Here is a 24,058-nt window from a genome sequence, read left to right on the forward strand (position 1 = left end):
CGTTGATGGATTTTCATATGTTGAACCATCCCTGTATCCTTGGGATGAAGTGTACTTGATCATGGTGGATGATTTCTCTGATGTATTCTTGGATTTTATTTGCCAGTATTTTATTGAGTATTTTTGCATCAATGTTCATGAGGAATATTGGTCTGCCATTCTCTTTCTTAGTTGTGTGGCTTGGGTACCAAGGTAATTGTTGCCTCATAAAAAGAGTTTGGCAATGACCCTTCTGCTTCTATTGTATGAAACACTTTGAATAGTATTGGTATTAGCCATTCTGTGAATTTCTGGTAGAATTCTGCACTGAAACCATCTGGCCCTGGGCTTTTTTTGGTTGGGAGACTTTTGATGACTGCTTCTATTTCATTAGGGGTTATAGGTCTATTTAAATTGCTTATCTGTCCTTGATTTAATTTTGGTGTTATCTATCCAGAAAATTGTCCATTTCCACTGAATTTTTGAATTTTGTGGACTACAGGTTTGTGGACTGAAGATTTCCTCTGTGTTAGTTGTTATGTCCTCCTTTTCATTTCTGATCTTGTTAATTTACATGTTCTCTCTCTGACTTTTGGTTAGTTTGGATAAAGATTTATCTATCTTGATATTCTCGAAGAACCAACTCTTTGTTACATTGATTCTTTGTATTGATTTCAGCCATCAAATTGATTATTTCCTGGGATATACTCCTCTGGGATGAGTTTGCTTCTTTTTTGTTCTAGAGCTTCCAGTTGTGCTGTTAATTCTCTAATGTGACTATTCTCCAGTTTCTTCATGTGGGCACTTAGTACTATGAACTTTCCTCTTAGTACTGCTTTCAAGGTGTCCCATAAGTTTGGGTATGTTTTGTTTTCATTCTCATTGAATTATAGGAAGTCTTTAATGCCTTTTTTCCCCCTTTACCCAGGAATGGTGCAATTGCACATTGTTCAATTTCCATGAGTTTGTAGGTTTTCTGCAATTTGTGTTGTTGTTAAATTCCAACTTTAAAGCATATTGGCCTGGTAAGATACAGGAGGCCATTCCAAGTTTTTGTACTTATTGAGGTTTGCTATATTGCCCAGTATGTGGTTGATTTTAGAGAAGGTTCCATGTGGTGCTGAGAAGAAGGTATATTCTTTTTTTTAATTATTTTATTTTATTTTACATAACAAAGTCCAATTAAATGAAAATAAACATTTATACACAATATTTGGGAATTTGGGCGTTGTTCGTTCCAAAGTACTTCCTGCTGGTAAGGGGCGCTGTCTTGGGGGATTAGAAGAAGATTCAGAAATCCTGGCTGTAGTCTGTAAGGCTGCTTTGTCCAGCTGTTTTGAATGTAGTATCACCTTGTACTCTGTTTCAGGCAGTCTGACGTGATCAAACCACATTAGTCTGGAAGGAATCCACATCTTTTCATTTTCTGTGGAAACAAAAATAGAAATCCTTTTCCCCAATAACTTGTCCTTCAACTTAAATTTTGGAGTCAAAGCATTTTTTTAAATTTAATTTATTATTTTACATGTCGATCCCAGTTCCCCCTCCCTCCTTCCCTCCCTTTTACCCTCTCTGCCCTCTCACATGCACTCTAACCACCCTCCCCTCCCATCCTCCCACCCCAATTCCATATGTAGGGGAATGCCATCCAGTTGGGGTCATGTAGATCTGACAGGTCATGTGAAGTAGGGACTAGGCCTTCTCTCCTGTCTCTAGATTAAGGCAGTCATCCCTGCATGGGGGATATGTTCGCAAAGTCCTTTTGTGCACCAGGGATACATCCTGGCTCCACTGTCTGAGGTCTCTTAGACTGCTCAGTTCTTCTGGCTGAGACCCATATTCAGGGGGGCCTGAGTCAGTCCCATGCTGGCTTCCCAGCTATCAGTCTAGTGGCCCTTAGCTCCTCCTTGTTCAGGTAAGCTGGCTGTATGTGTTTCTGCCGCATGGTCTTGTCCTCTCCATCTGCATCTGGGTTCTAGTTCGACTCAGTGTTTATGTATGGGTGTTTGATCCTGTTTTCAACAGGCATAGTTGAGGGCTCCATGGGGAAGTTGTTGTTGATCTCACTATCCGGGAAGGGCATTTATGATAGCCTTTCCACGGAAGCTCAGATTGTTAGTTGGGAGCAGTCTTGTAGTTCTCTAGACCTTACTTTGTGTTCAATTTTATCTTCAAACCAATATTGGCTCCCTTTTTTATGTTCTCTGTCTCTGTCTCTCTCTTTCCTATCTTCTATTCCTAACTAGGCTCAATCTTCCTGGTCGCACATGTTTTCCTTTCCTCCCCCTCATTTTCTCCTACTTCTCTCTCCATTCGCTGCCCCAAGAAGGTATATTCTTTTGTGTTTGGATGGAATGTTCTATAAATGTTTGTTAAACCCAATTGGGTCATAACTTCTGTTAGTTCCTTTGTTTCTTTGTTAAGTTGTCTAGTATTGAGAGTTGGGTGTTGAAATCTCTCACTCTAGGTGTGTGAGGCTTTATATATGATTTGAGTTTTAGTAATGTTTCTTTTATAAATGTGGGTACCTTTGTATTTGGGGCATAGATGTTCTGGATTGTGACTTCATCTTGATGGAATCCTCCTGTGATGAACAGTTAATGACCTTCTTCATTTCTTTTGATTGAATTTAGTTTAAAAGTCTAATTTGTTAGATATTAGGATTGCTACAACTGCTTGTTTCTTGGGTCCATTTGATTGGAAAATATTTTCAGAACCTTTTACTCTGAGGTAACATCTGTCTTTGGAGTTGAGGTATGTTTGTTGTATGCAGCAGAAGGATGTATTCTGTCTTTGTATATGCTCTGTTAGCCTGTGTCTTTTCATAGGAGAGTTAAGACCACCAATATTAAGGGATACTAATGACCATTGATTGTTATTCTTGTTTGTTTTGGATTTGTTGTTGTTGGTATTGTGTGTGGATTTCCCCCCATTTTCCCTTTGGCAGTTGGTAAAGTGGGATTATCTATTGCCTATGTTTTTGTGGGTGTAATTGACTTCCTAGGGTTGGAGTTTTTCTTTCAGAACTCTTTGTAGGGCTGGATTAGTGGATATTTATTGTTTAAATATGTTTTTATCATGGAATAGTTTGGTTTCTCCATCTATAGTGATTGAAAACTTTGCTGGGTATAGTAATCTGGGCTGGCATCCATGATCTCTTAGTGATGGTAGAATATCTATCCAGGTTTTTCTGGCTTTCAGAGTTACCATGGAGAGAAGTCAGGTGTAATTCTGATAGGTTTGCCTTTATATGTTACTTGACCTTTTCCTTTGCTGCTCTTAATATTCTTTTTCTTTATTCTGTATGTTTGGTGTTTTGATTATTATGTGGCAAGGGGACTTTTTTTTGTGGTCCACTCTATTTGGTGTTCTGTAAGCTTCTCATACTTTCATTGGCATGTCTTTCTTCAGGTTGGGAAAGTTTTCTTTTGTGATTTTGTTGAATATATTTTCTGCACCATTGAGTTGGGTTTCTTCACCTTCTTCTATACCTCTTATTCTTAGGTTTGGCCTTTTCACAGTGTCCCATATTTCCTGGATATTTTGAATCAGGGATTTGTTGGACTTGAAATTTTCTTTGGTCGATGAATCTATTTCTCCTAGTGTATTTTCAAAGCCTAAGAGTCTCTCTTTCATCTAGCTTTTCTATTTCTAGCATTCCCTCAGATTGTGTGTGTTTTTTTTTTTTTTTCTTTTTTCTTTTTTTCTCTAGCTCAGCTTTCAAGTCTTGCACTGTTTGAATTGTTTCTTGTAATTTTTTGGTTTGTCTTTTCTTCCATTTCTTTAAAGGATTTTCTCATTACTTCTTTGAGAGTCTCTATCATCATCATAAAGTTGTTTTTTAGGGCTGTTCTCTTCTGCTTCATCTGTGTTGGGTTGTTCAGGCAGGTCTTGCTGGTCCTAGACTCTGGTGGTGTCATATTGATTATTCTGTTGTTGACTGTGTTCTTATACTGTCATCTACCCATCCCTTTTTCCAGTGTGTACTGGTAGGGTCTTCCTATCTCCTGGTGGGTACAAGGTTCACTTCCAGTGGGTCCAATACTTCAATGGCAAGCATGTCCAATACGCCAATGGCTCTGCTCTTCCAGTGGATGGTGGAGGGACTCCTCCAGTGGGTATAGGTGCAACCAGAATGCTGGCAGATTCTAGATGGGCCAGTCTATGGGCTCCCCCTGCATGCAGTCCCCAGTCCTTAGGAGTCTCCAAGCGGGGCACAGGAAGGCGGGCTCCTTCTGTGGATATGGGACTAGAACATTAGCAGACTATATGGATGGGCTGGTCTGGTCTGCCGGGACAGGCTCCCCTGCACACAGACCCCAGTCCTCAGGAGGCTCCTAGGCATTCTCCATTTTCAAATTCTCTCACACAATAACAACTTTTGCCACTGCACAAATGAGTCCCAGATCTCTCATATGTAAACTTGTTCTGCTCTGTACTTCCAGAAGTCTTGAAGGTTCTACTTTGTACACTCAATCTTTTGTCTCCACTCTCTGTGTTCTGCTCCCCCAAAATACCTTAAGTCTATGCTGTAAACTCTGTCTCAGGATTTGTATGTTCATTGTGTATGATTAAAAAATCTATAAAATGTGTGCTTTAAACTTATAACAAAAGGCTTATAATTAAAAATCTAGACACGGATAACCTTAATTTGCTACACCTTACTATATATATGATTCCACTCTTGTTTAAACTATACCATATATGCAACTTGGACTCAACTCTTGTTAAAAAAAAAATAGGCCATCTTTATTAAGGCTAAAGGGTCCATGTCATGTGACTTTACAGTCTTAAGATGACCACAGGGTAGAAACAAACTAAGGCAGTGTCTATAAAACTTCTTAGTCCTACTGAATTCTCCAGTTGTCATTATATCTCCTTTTTAGACTAAAAGCAAACCTCCAAACACTTTGCATTGTTTTGGATTTTTGTATAGGCGATAAATTTGAAGGTTATAAATGTCTAATCAGATTAGCAAAAGCTGACTTAGAGATTTGCACCTAACTACTTATGTCTTTGCTGACAGCTCAATACCAGGCTTCTAAAAGATTTGGATAAGTAACAACATGTGTTTGATAATAAGGGATATTTGATAATGAAAGACAAAAAAGTAAAGTTAAAGAAACCCCCCACTTGAAATGAAGGACAGACTAACCTGGAAAGTTAACCCAGACCAACATCTGTTCCTTGGAATTTGCTAACTTCCCCTCACAAGGCCCTGAGATAACAAGATACCAAGAATTCACACTGCCCCTCCTTTCTTGTGAGTCAGCAGGTAGTGAATAGGGTCTTTAAGAAACAAAGAGATAGCTGTACCTCCGGTTTGCCCAGACAAGATTAATTAGCACACCCTGAGGCCCTAAGGTCTGTTGACCCTAATAGTGAGACCATTTGGCCTCAAAGGGTCACATACTCAATGGACAGAGGGTCCCACCCCCTCCCTAAGCTTGTGGGTTTTGCCTTTAAAAACACCTGTGCCCGGGGGATGGTGCTTCTTTCTAGCCTGTGTGCAGAAGGAGCCTGTTTGTGCAAACATTTTCTGTTAATTAAAGCCTCTTACATGTTGCAGCAACTGGACTGGACATTGAGTTCTTGGGGGTACCGACCGAAACTGGGAGACTCCTCATTCTGAGGGTCTTACAATAATAAGGTGTATAAATTCCTAAGGTCTACTCAGGGTCACAGTGGTATTTTGTCTAGATTCTTTGTCTTTGTTCACTTGGTTAAGCTTTAGTTATTTGGATAAACTAAACCATACAATAAAAAACAAAAACAAAAAACTGTGACATTCTGTCATGGTGCACTATAAAATAATCAGGACAGTGGGGTTCTCAGTCCATGGGCTGTCTTTATGGTTTAAAATTTCATTTTGATGTTAAAGGATCTTCAATGAAATCATCAACTCAAATTTTAAGTATTAAACTTAGCAGGACTAAAGCTGTAAAATCCTACTCTCGTGAAATCTGTTAACTTAAACTGTTAGAGAAAATCAAGACATACAAGTTAATGTATTTTCAAGATCATGCCTAAACTCAGGTATACTCAATAGATGGTCCTCAGGTTCTTCCGAGATCTGCTGAGCATGGCATTGAAAACATTTAGTGAAAAAGTTTCCTACAATAGACAGAAATGCTCCTACTGGTACTCTGAGTTCTCCAAACAAGACTGATTAGGCATGATGATGCCACCTGAATTATGGTAACACTAACTGCTGCGCAAAGCTGCCCTGTTGCCACCTGTTGCCAGGGCCCTGCCCAAACTATGGACACTTTTGGGTTGTCCTGTATGACAGCCCAAGACTGCTCCCAGGAAAGCCATCCAGATCAAGAGAGCCTAGGGCAACTGTGCTGATAGTGGGTAAGCCTTTGCCATTTTAACTGATATGCAGGCCATTAAGATTTTACCTCCTGCTGTCATTTATCCATCTTAGATCTCTGATGATATTGACTGACTAACTGTAGCTTCAACTGTGTGGAGCATGCCAGCTCCCCCTGCAAGGCTGCAGCTGCCTTCTACTTATATGTAAAAATTAGGCCTTAGGCCTCACTGTCCTAGAGTGGCTGGGTTTCCAGCTGAGAAAGACAGACAGTTCACCTTGCTACCAGACTCTGAAAGGGGACAAATTCACAGGTGCTTTTTAACCCAGAATCATTTTTGGGTCCCCCGGTTTTTACAGTGATTGAAAGGTGTGAGTCATAGTGGATTCCAGGACAGAGGACAAGCAGTGGTGATGCTAAAACATCTGAAGCTTTTATCTCTTTTTATAAACTAAAAAAATTCTTGTAAGCTTCAGGGTGTTGACTTGGATCTATGGGTCAAACAGACTCCAGATAAGTACTCCTGCCCAACTAAAACCCTAAGTTTCCTTCCCTAAAGCCTATTCCTGAGGGTGGGATCTCTTCCTCTCTGTCTGGTCTTGGAACTCCCCTCCCCCAACTACCAGGACTGTGGGCCTAGAAATTTCAAGTGTAAGCCCAAGATAAAAAATTTCCCCTAAACTCCTTAACTTTACCTTCTAGCCCTTATGTATATCTTTTGCAGCAGACTTATAGTCAACTAAAGGCTGCAATCTGCTCCAAAGTAACCATCCCTACGTGCTTCTGACAGCATTTCCAACAAGCTAGAGCCTTTGCATCCTAGATGGCTCCAGAGCAGCTAGCACCATGTGGTTCAACATTAAAAAAAAAAAGAAAAAAAAACAAAAAAACAAAAACCTCTCCAATGTGGCCTGCACTTCCCTAGCCCTAGATGGTCCCTGGACATTCAGTGAAGCAGCATCCCAGCTGATATCAACAGGAAGTAGTCATAGAAAAGATTACATCACCACTTATCCTTTATTATCACAGAAAGGCTGGGATCTTAGGTCTCAAATTGGGGACAAATGGCTAACTGAGGTGACTATTTGACATACCAAAGTAGACCTGGCTGCCAGGTTCTATCCCTCAGTCCCTACCTGTTACAGGGTCCTTCTGGCTAGCATACCCCACCGCTACCCTAAACTTCTCCAGCCCAGAGGCTGGGTTGCCATCCCCCTGCTGTCCTTCCCTGTACAACCATTTTGGCTACTGGGTCCTTTTGTGTACTCTGTTTTGGGCCTCTTGGCTGCGGCACCTGGTTCCCCATCTCTCCTCTCTCCCTTCCCTTTTCCTTTCTTACAAGGCTCAGAGTCGTGTTCACTCTGGACTCTTCCAGATGTCCCTGTCTTTGGCTATGCTCTCTCTTTTATCTTCAATAAACTTTCTCCTCCACTTTACTCAGGAGCAGTCACATCCTTCCATTTTTTGGTCTTACTTTTTCATTCAACCTAGAAGATTGATGAAGTATACTTAGGTCCTGTGAGCATTTTAAAAGAGGGTTTAACTGAAGCAGAAGAACTATTCAGAATACTGTACCACAGCTGGGAATCCAGCCAGAGTAGGTAAGGATGAAGGGGAAAGCAACAGAGGGATGACACTCCCCTCTTTCTCTGCATCCTGACCTCTAAGATCATCTCAAGAGTGACACTTAGGCCCCTTCCCTCAGCTGTTAGATTACTGAGGCAATGGATCCCAATGAGAATTTCACAAGAGGCTTATGTCAGACAAGGGAAAGGGTGGGACTTTGATGGCAGAAGGAACTTGTCTCTGGAAAAGAGATTTCACACCCTTCCTTTAAAGGTCGTCTTTGGTGACTGGGAAGAATCCAAAGCAGAATCTACTGGTGACTACTCAGATGCACAAGGGGACACACAGAAAGCCAGTAAGATCACCCCACCATTGTTGAATAGCTTTTCTATAGAAAGTGTATCAAGTACACTGGCAGTAACAATTCAGTTGTTGTCACACTTTTTATTTAAATTTAAATTTAAAAGCACACATGGTCTACTCTATAGCTTTGAGAAAGGTATAATGTATAATGAAGTACAAAGAAAGGGTGTGCTGTCACAAAATGTTAGATTGTTACCCATTCTATGCATTTAGGACTAAAATTTTAAAACCTTGAAAGGAGAAAGATGGAAAACAAGAGACCTTTCAGCTTTCTTATTTCCCAGCTTGAATAATTTAATTGGATTTTATAATATCAGAAGGAATCAATGCTTGCTTTTAGCTTTTCTATTCTGGGTGAAAGGTAAGTCACTTTGAATATTCCTGGTAGTAAATTGCCACATAGAGACGTAACCATTAAAAAATCACCACGCATACTTAATGGCTTTTTGTAAAATAAATTCCCAGTAGTTTTCAATTAAGGAAAAGTCTTCTAAATGACACCAAATAAATCAGCTGCTAGAAACTTACACCTGGTCCAGGCAAGCCACTTCAGAATGGGCAAGCACCCACAGCTCAACTGCACTTAAACTCACAAATACGCAAGCAAGTAGACAGTTCTAAACCGTATTGGGATTTTTAAATCATCACACAACTGCCTGTTAGGTGGAGATCTATCTTCAGATTCAAAAGGCTGTTTGCAGGTAGGGTGGTGGAAGTAGAAGGCTCTTTCCTTGTTGAACTAGTGGGGTTATGTATGGAGATATATATATATATATATATATATGTATGTATGTATGTATGTATGTATGTATATATATATATATATATATATATATATATATATAGAGAGAGAGAGAGAGAGAGATTGAGGGAGATGGGGAAGGGAGAGAGGAGAGAGGAGAGAGGAGGGAGGAGGGTGGGTGGCAAAGAATATAATTGCAGGACAAAGATGGGGACTTCTGCCACAAGAGCAAAGGAGCTATGGTGGCTCTGGGGATGAACTGATCTAGTTTAAACCATACTTCTCCATCATCGCTGCATTTTAAAATCCTATGCCCTCGGGGAAACTCAGGCACAAAACCCTTGAAAAGAAAAGGTTCGTCAGGTTGGACCCAGTGTTGAGTGTGTCTTAGGACAGCGGGTCTCACTTCAATGGCCGAAAGAGTCGTCTGGAGAACATTTTCAAGTCACTGTTTGTTTGCTGGCTCCCTCACGGCCAGTTCTGATCCAGGAGAGATGTTTGCCTTTATGGATTCTTAGTCGTTTGTATTAGTTCTTTTACATGGATTGATGCGTTTGTGCGCCTGCGCACCTGTGGAGGTCAGCAGACAAGCTTCTAGAGCTCCACCCTTCTAGCACATGGGTCAGGCTTGGCAGCAAGCGCCTTTATGACTCCCATTTGTAGATTTAACCGGTTCCCAGCTGAAAGTTGCTGCTGCTTTTGTCCACACTTCAACAGTTAGTTATAGAAGAGTTAGCTCTTGTCACACTTTTGTATAGAAGCATGGAGTGCAGCTATGAGTGAGGTTTAGGAATGCATGACAAACTGGTAAAAGCAGAAACAACTCTTCTCCCGACATCCCTCAAAGATAAAACTGCCCCATCTGTTGCTGCACAGGCCCACTTAGTCTGCTGGATAGGCTCCTCCCCACATACCTGCCACGCCCAAGCTCCATTCCTCCAATCACTAACCTTCTTTTTCGTCCAGCCCTACTCAGCTCTGCCCCCCCCCCCAGCGTCCTCGCGGTTGCGCAGCAACGAGAGCCACGGTTTAAAAGCGAACCTGGAGACTCTCTGCCACGCAGGCGCAAACGGTCGGGCACCCAGCCGCTGGTATGGCCTTCGTCAACCTGGTGGTAAGGAGTCGGGTAGGCTTTGCCAGCACCCTTTAGCCATCCATGGCAAGTCGCAGACTTTGATAGGCACCCCGTCTGTCTCACCATGAGTTAGAGGAAGCTGGAGACAGTCACATGGGTTCTGGCCTCACTGGAAAAACCTTGTGTTTTCCACTCCAACTGATGCTATCTAGGTTAGGACACGTAGAAATTGTGTAGTACCCTCAGCCAGGTTAATTTCCTCCACGTTCACTTGCTTTTTATTGTTCAAGAAAATTTTTGACAAGGTTGTGTAAAGTAACCTTAGGCTGGGTTCCGACTCTGGATCCTTCTGTAGTTCACACTCTTATTAGTCCCTAACCTGCGATGGTAGGTTAGGTGTTGAAATTTGGATTGTTGCCCCATGATCTCGTCTTTCCTTGTCTTTCAACATTAATGCTTAAATGCAAAACCCACAAATACTGCCATAAGGGTATCTAAACCTTACACACGATGAGAATTTACCTGCAAAACAGCTCTTGCTAGATCTTTCATTAAAATGAAAACCCAAGTTAAAGGCAAAAAACAATACCAACAGATGCACATTTCCCGAAAGACCCTGAGCAGCCAGGATAGGCTTGTGTCTGTAAAATTCCGCGTGTATCTGTGCAGCACAAAAGGTTCTGTTTTTAGAGACATACTCATGTATGTTCACTTTATGATGCTTTACCAAGTGTGAAGGATGTATGCCAGTTTGCATGTATTCCCTGTGATTGCCAAAGGGAACATGTTTTCTTTTAGAGATGAGAGACACAGGTAAGATTGAGGTACAGACTATATATAGTTTTAATAAAGATAACACAGAGAAAGCAATATAAAGCTTAACGGTAGTCCTACAAGAGAGACCACGTTCAATACTTACTTTGCTTTTGGAAAATTGTGTTTTATTGGCTTCTTTTGGACTGCTGCTGTTATACTCCAAGGGTAGGTCTTAAAAGATGTTTTTAGCCCTCGGAGTTTTTCTCTCCCGCACTTAGAGTGTGATCATTTAGCTGGGATTAAAACCCAAGCATCCATTTAGAAGCCCTTATCAGGGTAGACTGTTTTAGAAGAAGCAACTCATTTGGGGGCAGTTAGTCTTAATGGGCATGCCTGTGACTAACATTTAGATGTTCCTGATTGGCCTATTCATAGATTTACCATGGATCTTTGGAAAGATTACTTCAAAATGCGCTGTTCTTGGAGTGAGAGTATTTTTTTTTCTTTTTTTGTGGGAAGCATGAAAAAGCATTCCACGGATGCCTCGGTTTTCATTTGGGCTAGATTAGGCCATCGAGGATAAGAGCAACAAGATTTCTTGTTGTACCATGTGTTATCTGTGGCCTTCACCTGGATCAGTATTGTTTGCATAGGAGACCAAGGTGGGGCACGTTTTATATACAGACGAGAAAGGTGGAGTATATTTCATATGCTTCTTGTGCTGTTGGTATAATAGGTGACTCTGGGTAGCCTGCCTGATTTTGTTTCATGGAATGGATTTTGCACCTTCTGTTTCATCGTGCCCTGATGGTCACAATGACATTCACCAGAACTCAAGGGTGCATTTGCTCTTTTATGTGACCACGGTTACAACGGCCTTCTCTCCACCTCTAGCTTGGAAGTGGGCCTGGCTCTGATTGGTCCGATTTTAAGGCTTGAAGTTCATTTACATCCATGATGGTTCTCTAATAGTGGATACAAAAGGGTAGACTGAAAACAGGACCTTATTCCCAGCTGCCTCCAATTTCCTTTTCAAAAAGGAACAGGAAGATGTATTTAACACCCATACATTTGTGAGATTCCCCCCCAGGTTTGGTGTAGTTTTGTGATTCAGCCTTGTGGATAGAGATTCCAAGGGATGCCAGGCATCGAATTCAATCTATAAAGAGCCAAGACCATACAACGAGCAGGGTGTTCTTAGCAACTGTGATGGGTTTCTTCAAAGCAAGGATTGGAGAGCGAGTTTTTAGTCATATAGTTTTAGTTATGTGTATATGTGTGAGCATCTGCATGGGGGGGTGTGCATATGGGTACAGCCCCAGGAGACTAGAAGAGTTGGCAGATTCCCCTGAAGCTGTTGTTCAGGCAGTTGTGAACTGACTGTCATGGGTGCTGGGAATCAAACACAGGGTCTCCTCAAGAGCAGCAAAGCCTCTCTACCAACTGAGCCATCTCCCCAGACCCCATCTACGTGCCCTTTGAAGCGATTCCATACTAATTTGAGAATCAAAACCTCTAACAATTGCTTTCATGTAGCCCAAACTCTACCGATCTGTAATTGAAGACGTAATTGAGGGTGTTCGGGACCTGTTTGCTGAGGAAGGCATTGAAGAGCAGGTGCTAAAAGACTTGAAGAAGGTTTGTGCTCATATCTCTCCCATATTGTGTTCAGAACCTGAAACCTTATACTACTTCTCACCTTTCAGTTAGTATGTATTCCTTGTGCTGTCTGCTGAAACAATGACATTAGTGTTTTTAAAAAATACTATCAACTAAAATAAAACAGTATTTTTCCCCCCTCTTAGCTCTGGGAAACCAAGGTTTTACAATCTAAAGCGACAGAAGACTTCTTCAGAAATAGTGTCCACTCGCCTCTGTTCACCCTTCAGCTGCCACATGGTTTACCAACACTGCAATCAACAGGTTGGATAGAATCAGTCAAAGACTGTTTATATGTTTTCAGAACCCATTCCTATTTGGTACTGTTTTTAGTCAGGATAATTAATGTTCTTAAGGTGGAAAGGGCCTCCCCTTTAGATGATTTAATCAGATGGAAAACGTATGCATGCTTATTTAAAAAGCTCACATTATTAAAACTAGTTTTAATGATCCCTTACTCTAGAGAAACAAGTGATATAGTTTATAAGTTTGCAGCAACCACTGTTATTTCTGAGAAGTCACCAGGTGTTGTGAGGGAGTGATCCAACCATCATTACTGAATTAATGGTGGGAAAGGCAGGTGCTCTAATGCTTGTGTTTGCTTGCTCCCTTCCCTGTCCTTTCCTCTCCTTCCCTCACTTTTCCTTTCCTCTTCTTCCCTCTTCCTCCCTCCCCTCTCTTCTCCTCTCCTCTTCTTCTCTGCCCTCCTTTCTGTGAACATGACAAATCTATTATTGCATTGGAAGCAAAGTAGACTAAAAAGAGTATGTAGATAATTGAGGCTACCTTATTTTGATTATATAAAGTAGTAGCAAGGCATTAACTATATGTATTTTATTTTATTCTAAATCTAGACCTTTGCTTTTAAGGAAAATTTTTGCCCAGATTTATGTGGGTCAATTCAAACTGGTAAAGACTAATAAAAGATCAAATGGATACTAATCCTTCTGTCCTTTCTTTATTCCACTTCCTTCTGAGTCCTATGAGCTGTAGGCTGCTTGAGTACATATGTCTGGGCTTGTACACACAAATAGACTTTATTGGTTTTAGTTGAAGTTTAGTGGAATAATGTTTGCAAGGAGGAAGGGTGGTATTTGGATTAGACTCTCATTAATAAGTAGACTATTCTTTTCATGTTTGGGCAAATTCTTATGAAAACCATGTCAGCCATGGTGAAGAAAAAAAGAATACTTAAGTTAATGGCAATAGGGACAGAGACAGGGCTCTGTACCTCTGCCCACAGGGCCTGAGAACCTCAGTTAGGGACCTCAGCTCAGGTAGGGTGGGATTCTTGGCTTCATGCAGAAGAGAATTCCAGAATGGGGCAGTTTGAAACAGAGTTGGGGTTTATTAAAAGACTATGAGTGTATTTGTGTACATTTGTATATATGTGTGTGTGTATGTGTATGCATATGTGTGTGTATATATATATGTGTATACATATGTATATATGTGTTTATACATGTGTGGGGTTACACACATATATGTATACATATACACGCACATATATCCTTTTAAATAAGTTTAATTCAAGGTGACACAGAATTCAGAACAGAGCAAAGAGGAACAGTCAGTGCTAGCAGGATTGGAGACTGGATTTACTCTATGATTTTTATTTATTTTTACTAATTGTATTGTATTACAATGTTCAGTAGGCTCCAAGACAGCACTTAATTCTAGCAATAGATAGCAAAAGAGGTGATGGTAAGGCACCCAGATGTTAGGACAGGAGTGGATGAGGTCACCTCATCTAGGCATATCTTACTATGGGACAGATTCCTTGATTCGTTCCCTGGCCAACATCCTTCCCTGCTGCCTCTGCTGTTGGCCTCATCTTCTCCACCCATCTCCTTGGCCTACTTCTTGGGCTCTTTCAGGGGCATTTGGCCACCTACATGATGCCTGTAGCCCTTTCCCCAGACCCTGATCCAGCCATAGTGTTTTAAAATTTTTTTAAATTATTTATTTTTGTTTTATGTGTATGGGTGTTTTGCCTGCACACATGTCAGTGCACCACATACATCGTGTGTACTATGCCAATGAAGGCCAGAAGAACTCCTGGAACTGGAGTTACAGATGGTTGTGAGCTGCCATGTGGGTGCTGGAAACGGAACCCAGGTTCTCTGGAAGAGTAGCCAGTGCTTGTAGGCTATGAGTCATCTCTCCAGCTTCTCAGCTGGCGAGAGGCTTCAGCTGGACTCTGGGGTGAGAGATCCTTCCCCATCTGATGGTCTCAGTCTTCTATCCTGCTTCACCCCATCCACTCAAAAATAGCTGAAGTAGTACAGCAATTATGAAATTCAAATAAATTAGCAAATGAATGTTGAGTTAGCAAACGCAAATTTAATCTTATTACACTGTAAAATGTGATGATTCTCAGGGAGGGCCAGTCGCAGGGGGGCTGGGGAGATGGCTTAGTGGTAAGGGCACTTGCTGTGTAGGCATGAGACCTGTAAAGACCCATGTGTGGCCTTGCAAACATGAGTTAACCCCAGGGCTGGGAGGGTTTGAGAGAGAAGGATTGTTGTGGCTTGTAGGCTTCCACCCTAGCTGCACATTCAACGAGAGACCCTGTTTCAAAAGGTATGAGGAAGAATGATAAGAGCAGGACACTGGATGTTCTCCTATAGGCTGTGCAAGTATATGTACGCATGTGTACATTCTGCACAATGCCACATACATATATGTGCAGCTACCACACAAAACACTAACCAGACATGCATATACCACATTGCATATGTCACACATGTGCATATATGTGCTACACACCCACCATACACATGCACACATCACATATGTGCATACATTTATTACATATACACAATGTACTGTCATACATATGTGTATATACCACACGATATGTATATATCATATACATGTACACATACATACATATATACATATACATACACACACATGTTTACACACATACACATTTCAGGAGCTTCACTGTGAAGCTGGCACGCTGAAACATTTTTTTTTTTAATCAGTGATTGTTTCTTTATCTGGGTTTTCATTTTATACTCTACTATTTCATCAGGACATTCCCTCCACTATCACTACATCTAGCACTTTTTCAAATCTCAATAGAAAGTAGTTTTTTGAGGCAGGAACCTATCCTTGAACTCACTATTGTCACCCAGGCTGTCCTGGAACTCAGTTATTCTCTGCCCCAGTTTGAGAGCTGGCATTACAGGTTCGAGCTGCTGTGCAAGGTTCAGTAGTCACCGGGTCTCAGGCACATGCCCCTGAAGGTTCTTCCCCCCCACCCCCCGAGGTTGGTGAGAGGGCGCAAAACATAAGAGGGAAATATTTGAATGTCTTTTATCAAAAGCAGTTAAAAAGTCTCATTTTTCTTGTCATTCAAAATTGCAATACTCCATTTTGCCCAGAAGATGGTAACATTACCAGTGATTTAAATCACAAAATAGCCAGGCAAAGCCTGGGTCTAGCTAGTTTTCACTCAGCAACTCCTGTTTTTTTTTTTTTTTTTATTCTGTTTCGGAAGTTAGAATAATAGAAATAATTACATTTGAAATAAGACAGTTTTTCTTATTCTCTTCCTTGAAATTTACAATGAAGAGGCTGAAGAAGAAAAGCAGGCTACAGACCCTGTCCTTATCTGTCTTCATCTCTGGGTACCCTTCAATAAGAGTCTCAAAATAAATAGCCTCATAAAATTGAAGTACTTCTTAATTGTATCTTCTTATGGTAGGCTTTAAAAAGTCTGATTAAAATAACTTAAACTGCTACAATCTTTTTTATCTCTTTTGAGCTCAAACAAAATCCACAATTGAGTAAGTCATTTACCTCCGTCAATTCTGTTTTTAAAGCTTGTTTTTTCCCTTGTTATGTATATATTTTTTGGCTGTGTTATTCACTTCTTAGGAATAGCCTGTGTTATCAGTTTTCAACTTTTTTTTTTTTTTTTTTTTTTTTTTTGTCACAGGGTTTCTTTACATCCTTAGTAACTGAAGACCCCAAAGAGCTTTTTAAAATGTGGATTTTGGCTGGGGAGGTGGCTCAGTGGATAAGTGCCTGCTGTGCAAGGGTGGGCAGATCCCCAGATCCACAGAAGCCTGGCCGCTGTGTTGTTGTTATTATTGTTGTTGTTGTTGGTGGTGGTGGTTTGTGTGCACGTGTGTGTGCATGCACATTCAAGTGCATGGAGGTCTGAGAACAACTTTGTGGACTCTGTTCCTTTCCATCTGCCCTCACATGAGTTCTGGTTATCAAGCTCAGGTTTCCAGACCTGTGTAGGGAGCGTCTTTGTCTGTGGAGCTTCCTCCCGGGCCCCTATACATATATTTTTTAAATAATTATTTATTTTTGGTTTCATTTTACATTCCAGCCTCAGTTCTCCCTCCCATCCCTCCTTCCCACCTCACCTCCCCCCCCAGCCCACCCCAGGTCTACTCCTCCTCATGTGTAAGGAGGAGTCAACAAAGTCTGGCACATTAAGTTGGGGCAGGACCAAGCTTATTTAAACTGAGCAGCAGAATGTTATGATATACATAGAGTGTTGCTGTAGTTTACATAAATCAGAGTGTTCATCATTTTCACGTTAGCCATTTTTTAAAAAGTATGGCAAGAGTCCCAAGTCTACACTGCTAGCAGACCCCTCAAAAATAATACAATAGTAAGAACAGCCCTTGTATTTCACATTTCCCTCTAGACTTCACCCACTCTGACCAAGTCTCTGGTCTTGCTCCCCTGCATCTGGTAACCCGTTTTATTCTTTATTTTGGCATGAACGTGTGCGTGTGCATACAGGTACATGTGTGGGAGGGAAAGGACACATTGTAGGAGTCTCTTTTCTGCTTCCACCGTGCTTCCAAAGGATCAAACTCAATTGTCAGTCTTGGTTACAAGTTACTTGCTAAACCATCTCACTTGTTTCCTTTTCTTTCTAGATTCTAAGCATAAATGAGAGCACAAAGCACTTTTTTCTTGGTGTCTGGCATATTTACTTTGGTGTGGAGTCTCCTAGGTTCATCTGTGTTGTGGTGATGGGTGATGTACAGAATCTCGCTGTTAGAACCTGATTTGTCCATATACACTTATAGAATGCTTGTATTGCTTTTTTTTTTTTTTTTTTTTTTTTTTTTTTTTTGTTTTTCATTGTTTTAAAGCTAGAAAGCCTAGGAGCTAGGTCACAGTGTCACAGCAGAAAGGTGAAGACCTTGAGTCCAAGACCATCTAAGTCACATAAGTGATTTCCAGGCCAACCTGGGCTAGGAGCCAGACCCTGTCTCAAGGGGGCGGGTACCTTTCCTCTGCATCATCATCATTAGCCCTCATCTCTTTCTGACAATAGTCATCCTTATAGGGATCAGGTATATCTTCCAAATGTTTGTGCTGATGAGAAAAATCTCTGCTTTGTTTGTGGTAGGTAGACCACCACCACTGTTCTACACCTACCTTTTGGGCCCTTTGATTGGTGTTTCTCCGATGAGCAGTGGTACCAAGCTCCTGTTCAAATGCCCACTGACCATTTTCATCTCTTCCTGGAAAACATCTGCCCAAATAGTTTGCTCAGTTTAAAACGGAGTTATTTGTTTGTTTTTTTTTTTTAACTACTGAATTCTTTACATATTTTAGGTATTCACTCTTTATCAGGTATGCCACTTGGAGATACTTTCTTAGCTGCATGTTGCCTTTTTGTTGATGGATCCTCTTGCTGTGCATAAGTTCTTTCGTCCAATGTAATTCTGTCATGGCTAGTCTTATGTCTCAGCTTGACTGCATGGAGACAGCATGCTTGGAATGAGTGGAAGCCCCTTTGGCTGTGTCGGTGTAGGCATCCTCACAAATGATTAACCTGGTGGGTGGGGGATTGTCCATCCTGAGTGTGCACAGCATCCTGCCTGGAGGCCAGGGCCTCAAGGAAGATGGAAGAGTAAGGAGGGGGTAGCTCTTGTACATGCTTACTCTTTGCTTCCTGGTTGTGATGATGTATTCCACTGTGTCCTCTCTGCCACCACCTGCTAGTCTTACTTCAGACCTAACACAGTGGACTGAAATGGTGAGCCATATCATTCCATCTTGTTTCTCCTATATATTTGTCCTAGTGACAAAATCTGAGCAACACAAGTCTCACTTATTCTTGTATAGTCCAAGCTTTTATGATGGCAGCCTAAAGCTTTCTGTCAAAGCATCTCCCCCTTTCGTCTTCTTCTGGGAGTATTAGGACTCAGGTCTAATGTTAAGTTTTCTATTAATTTTTGAGTGTGTGTTGTTTTTTTTTTTTTTTTTTTTTTTTTTTTTTTTTGCACATGTCATAAGAGACAGGTCCAGTGAAGATTCAGTTTTCCAAGTATTTTTTTTTTTTTGAGTTGGTTCACATTTATTGAAGGAAATAAGTTCATAGTTGGAGATTTTCCCACAAACTTTAACTAAAGGCATGGGGTAACTTACACCAGCCTTAAACCCCCTTGTGAGCTATGAGAAACTAGCATCCCCATTCATTGCTTCATCAATGTATGGGTGATCACAGAAGACTGATCAGGAAAAGAGGGCATCACAATAGAGATTTAGTCTTATGGACACTAAAAATGGACAAAGGGAATGGTGTAAACCACTAAATTTTCCTGGAAACTTAGATAAAAATTAAATAGTTCCTACGACACACAAGTGATATATGCAGTATTCAGAGCTGAATAATGACCTCTAACATCTCTGGAAAACATGTATCCATATAGTATGCTGAAATGCCAAGTTTAGCATGAGAAAAGAAACATTTCAGAAGAGGAGCACCTGGGTTGTAACAATCAGGGCACAAAAGGAAATAGTTTTTAAAAAACTGACATAGCAAATCAATACTTTGAAAAACCCAACACCAGTTTTTGAGGAAATGGTTCTTTCCCATTGCCCCTTTTAGTGCCTTGTTGGAGATTGGTTTATCAAACATGTTTAAATTTATCTTACATCTCTTTAATTTTTCTCCACTGGTCAATGAGTCTGTCTCTGTTTCTGTGTGTGGTGTTTTGAGTGTGTGTGTACGTATGTAGGTATGCATACATACACACACAAGGAGACCGGAGGATAACTTCTGCTATTTTGAGGCAGGGCCTCTTACTGTCCATCCTAGGGCATACCTAATTGGTCTACGGTCACTAGCTAGTAAGGATTAAAAGCCCTGACCACCTAGCTTTTACATGGTTATCTCCTTAGCCCTTGGTCTATATGTTTTTTTGTGTCAGTAGCATACTGTTTTATTTCCTATAGCTTTGTAACAGCTCCTATAGCTTTTTAAAGTATTTATTTTTAAGCCAGGGCTCAGGCTGGTCTTGAACTCTTCCCCTCCCTTCCTGGTTTTAAGTAATCTTCCCTGTCTCATATGGGCAGTAGGTATGTACACTGGCTTTGTAATATAATCTTACAATAGGACATGTGATGCCAAGACTCTGTTTTTCTTTTGGTCTTGTGTGTCTGTGTGTGTGTGTGTGTGTGTGTGTGTGTGTGTGTTCACATGCCTACACACATATATTCATGGGTAGATCATCCATGCAGGCATGGAGGTCAGAGGGCAACTTCAGGTGTTGGTCTTGGCCTTCATCTTTGTTTGACAGAGGACCTCATTGCCACTGTGTATGCTTGGATTTTATTAAGAATTTTTTTTTTCATCATTAGGGTCTCTTAGAGACATTGACCTGTTCTTGAATATTTGGATTTGGCTTTGGTGTCATAGTGATGCTGGACTTGTAAACAGTCCTCTGGCCTTGTAAAAAAGTCTTTTGTTTGGGAGAGTTTAAGGGGACTTGATATTAATTCTCATTTGAGTGGTTGAATTCAACCACGAAGCCACCTGATCCTTGATTTTTTTTTTTCCCTTTTTGGTGTGTATGGAGGGTTGTATCTTAATTTGCTGCATTTTTAACCTATTGATTAATATGTGCCTGTGCACATGCACAATATCTGTGTCCAGTGTGCACTAATCATGGAGCCCTGCAGAGGTGGTGGGTTCTCTCTTTGAGATTCTTACTCCTAAACTGCAGGAGGTACAAATGTAAGCACCGTCTGTGAACTTTATCTGGAGGAAATGCCCACACTGGCCTTTTTGGTGACTTTGGGGACTGCTTTACTTACATCATCAGGTGTGCTGGCTAATTTATGCCAACTTGACATAGGCTAGGTCATTGAAGAGGAAGGAGCCTCAATTGAGAAAATGTCTCCTTAAGATCAAGCTGTAGGCAAGCCTGTAAGGCATTTCCTTAATAAACTGATGGTGGAGGGCCAAGCCCATCGTGAGTGGTGCTGTTCCTGGGCTGCTGGTCCTGGGTTCTATAAGAAAGCAGGCTGAGCAAGCCATGGAAGCAAGCCAGTAAGCAGCTCTGCTCTATGGCCTCTGCATCAGCTCCTGCCTCCAGGTTCCTGTCTTGTTTGATTTGCTGCCCTGACTTCCTTTAGTGATTGATGAACAGTGATATTGAAGTATATGCCAATTATACCCTTTCCTCCCCAAATTGCTTTGGTCACGGTAATAGAAACCCTCTCTAAGACACGTGGCTCACATATTAAGATTTGTGTAGACTCAAAAGGAGATCAGGGTTGTAAAGCAAATGCTATCATGTATTGGAATTTTTGGTTGTGGATTGGGAAAAGGTATTTTCAAATTTAAATAGTGTTAAATCAGATTATTATGTTGATAATTTTTACATTATACTTGTAGAATTGAATTCTTGCTATTATTATAAAAATGTACTGGTTTGAATTTAATGTTCCTAAAACACATCTATGGAATCTGAATTATAATACTTCATTTGAGTTAACATACATATTTAATGAAGAGTTACTTGGTTATGAAATGAGGTTGAATATTTTAAATTTTCAGGCAAGTTTAAGGAGAGAGAAAACTTGTGAACCTCATATTAAAATTAAGTGGGCAGGGGGTGCATAGACCTTCCCAGACCTGCCAGTTCTGGCTTTTATTCTGATGTCCATGAAGAAGTGTTAGCAGATCTCTTACAGCTTTGCTTGATTCCCTTAAATATAGAGAATTGCCCTTTAGGATTTATCACAAGGGGCTTAATAAAGAAGGTTCGCTGCTGGAGTTTCTTAGGCTTCAGATGTCAAAGAACAGTTTTGTATCCTCAAGGGCGGGGCTTAAGCTGGAGCAGCATCGGCTTCACTCACTTCAGCTAATTATGACTAATCCGTTGAGTTCCCGCCACTGGGTTCTTCTTCATTTGGCTTTTCTAACAGAACGCCTGCTAATAAGCAAAGCCATAGATGAGTAAAGGATAAAAATAATTGTGTGCTTCATTAACCATCGGTCCATAGCCTCACTTCTATTTAACGTGGGGAGGATGGTTAGCTTTGAAAAAAAGTGCTCTATTGAGCTATTTGTTTTGTGTTATGGAGCCATTCTAGCGTCGAAAACAGACCTTGGGGCAATTTTCCCGAGTACAGTATGTGAAAAAGAGCCAGCATTAACATCACACTCAACACATACGAGGCTGCATATGCATGCTAAAAATCTCCTGCTTTTGTTACAGGCAAAATGGCATTGGTTTTATAAATTATTTTTAAATTACATGCCAAGTAGCAAGCTTTATTATGACATTTTCATATGTGTGTGTGTGTGTGTGTGTGTGTGTGTGTATATATATCATTCTTTATTGTGACTCACTTCCCCCCCCCCTTTGTCTTCTGCTCCCCTTTTTCTCTGCTGGTTCCTTTTTCCTCTCCATAGTCCTCGCTTCTGTTTCATGTCACATATTCATTATCCTTTCTCCCCCTCTACCCCATGTGTAGTGAGATATCCACCCTGCCTGCACCTGGTCACAGACGTGAGGTGGGGGGAGACTAGGTCTGGGGTCCCCAATCCCTGCTCGTTCTCTTGGTTCCATTTGGGTCACTGAGAACAACCTGGAGCGAGAACTTGCAGGTCATCGGTTTCTTGTCTCTGGGAGCCAGTTCACAGGATCGGCGCCTGCTGCATGGGCACCCCTCCACTTGCTGCCCAGGCTGGCTTTGAACTCGTGATACTCCTGCCTCTGCCTACTTGAGCAAATCCTACCTGCAAGGCTCCAAGGATCTACACACAGGCTGCTCTCAGTAACCCTACCGGAACCCTAGCCTTCCCCTCCCCAACAAGTCTGCAACTGTGACCATGCCCAAGGGGGCGTGGTCAGTGCTATAGGTGTGGTTGGGGTGGATATCTCACTACAATTCTCCTTTTAGTCTAAAGATAAAAAGATTTAGGTTTGATACGAAACTATATACAAAGATAGCAAATATCAAGTGTTCTCTAGAAGGAAATGTAGGAACATACACACTTAAGACCTATCGCCAGTGAAGCAACAAGAGCAAGTGGCAAGAACTACACATCCAGTCTTAGGGTAAAGGTATAGAGTTGTCCTAAGCTGGAAAGTGTAAGTCTTGTACCTAAATTTCTTTCTAGGAAGAGAGAACAATAATTGTGACAATCTTCAACCTCATCAAAGACCCATGAAGATCTTTTCTTCCTCAGTCACGGATTCTCTCCTAGTGTCATCACGCAGGCATACATCTCACAGCCATGTGTGGGCATACCCACAAATTTCAAATCCAGGTTTCACGTGATAGAAATCATGAATTACCTGTCCTTCTGCATGGCTTTGCTTGTCACGTGAGGCCTTTCAGCTCTGAGCATTTTCTTGCAAATGCCATGATTTCCATTTTCTTTCAAAATTCCATGGTGTACATGTACCACATTTTCTTCTTAAAAATGTATTTGTAATGATTTGTCTATGTTGGTATATGGGTATGTATTGCACACGAGTGCAGGAGCCCACAGAGGTCAGCGATATCGACTCCCTGTGGAGAGCTGGAATTACAGGTGAAACCATCTGAGAGGGTGGAGGAATCGAAGTTAGGTTGTAGGGAAGAGTAGTACACGCTCTTAACCACCGAACCATCTCTCCACCCATTTACCACATTTTCTTTATTTGTTGTGAGTGTTTATCTCAGTTTATCAACAGTATCATCTCATATAAATGTTCCAGTAATTGTTCTTTCCCTGGTGAAAAGTTGTCATGGAGAGTTAGGACTTCCCTGAGTACCAAAGATGATCTGTATGTTGCATTATGAATTTCTGAAGTGCAGTCTGTTTTATCTTAATGAGATATTTGGCTTTGGTAACTTAAAGTAATTTGGTTGTAAAGTCTCTATCATTGCCAGGAAAACTATAGTTCATTCCTTTCCCCCCTCAGATGGAAGTGTTAAGTTTAGAATTTAGCTTGATTTAACATGACTCATTGAGGATATGTCTTAGAAGATAACTTAGAATTGATTGTGATAAGAATATTTTGTAGAAAAAATTAATTTCAATAAAATGTATATTAAAAGTAAAATAATCTACATGTGGCCATGTAAAGAGGTACGTTCTAATGGCTGTGTTCTGTCTTGTTCTCCATGCAGCATCGTTGCTGATTCCTGCCGGTAGACCTCTCCCAAGTTTTACACCAGAAGACCTGGTATGTAGCTTGTTGCTTCACTGAGGGGTGGCAGAAGGTTGAACAGAGATGTGGTTCCCAGACCTCAGCTTGAATGGGAGGAGATGTGGAAAACCAGAGGGGCCAGCAGCAGTGGTTTCTATGCCTTGGAAAAACCCCAGGA

The 24,058-nt window shown here is 41.1% G+C and overlaps 1 protein-coding gene across 1 annotated transcript in view; it reads left to right on the plus strand.

The window, feature by feature from the left end:
• The first annotated feature begins 9,936 nt into the window (after positions 1 to 9,936).
• The window catches only part of Gtf2a1l (general transcription factor IIA subunit 1 like), a 35,793-nt gene continuing 21,671 nt past the window's right edge, over positions 9,937 to 24,058 (plus strand). The window contains exons 1-4 of the mRNA XM_051175243.1: positions 9,937 to 10,081; positions 12,335 to 12,436; positions 12,604 to 12,721; positions 23,861 to 23,916. Of these exons, the coding sequence (XP_051031200.1) occupies positions 10,061 to 10,081; positions 12,335 to 12,436; positions 12,604 to 12,721; positions 23,861 to 23,916 (297 nt within the window). The 5' untranslated portion in view covers positions 9,937 to 10,060. The remainder of the gene's footprint in view (positions 10,082 to 12,334; positions 12,437 to 12,603; positions 12,722 to 23,860; positions 23,917 to 24,058) is intronic.

This window comes from Phodopus roborovskii, unplaced genomic scaffold (assembly GCF_943737965.1).
Source record: "Phodopus roborovskii unplaced genomic scaffold, PHOROB, whole genome shotgun sequence".
Lineage (NCBI taxonomy): Eukaryota > Metazoa > Chordata > Mammalia > Rodentia > Cricetidae > Phodopus > Phodopus roborovskii.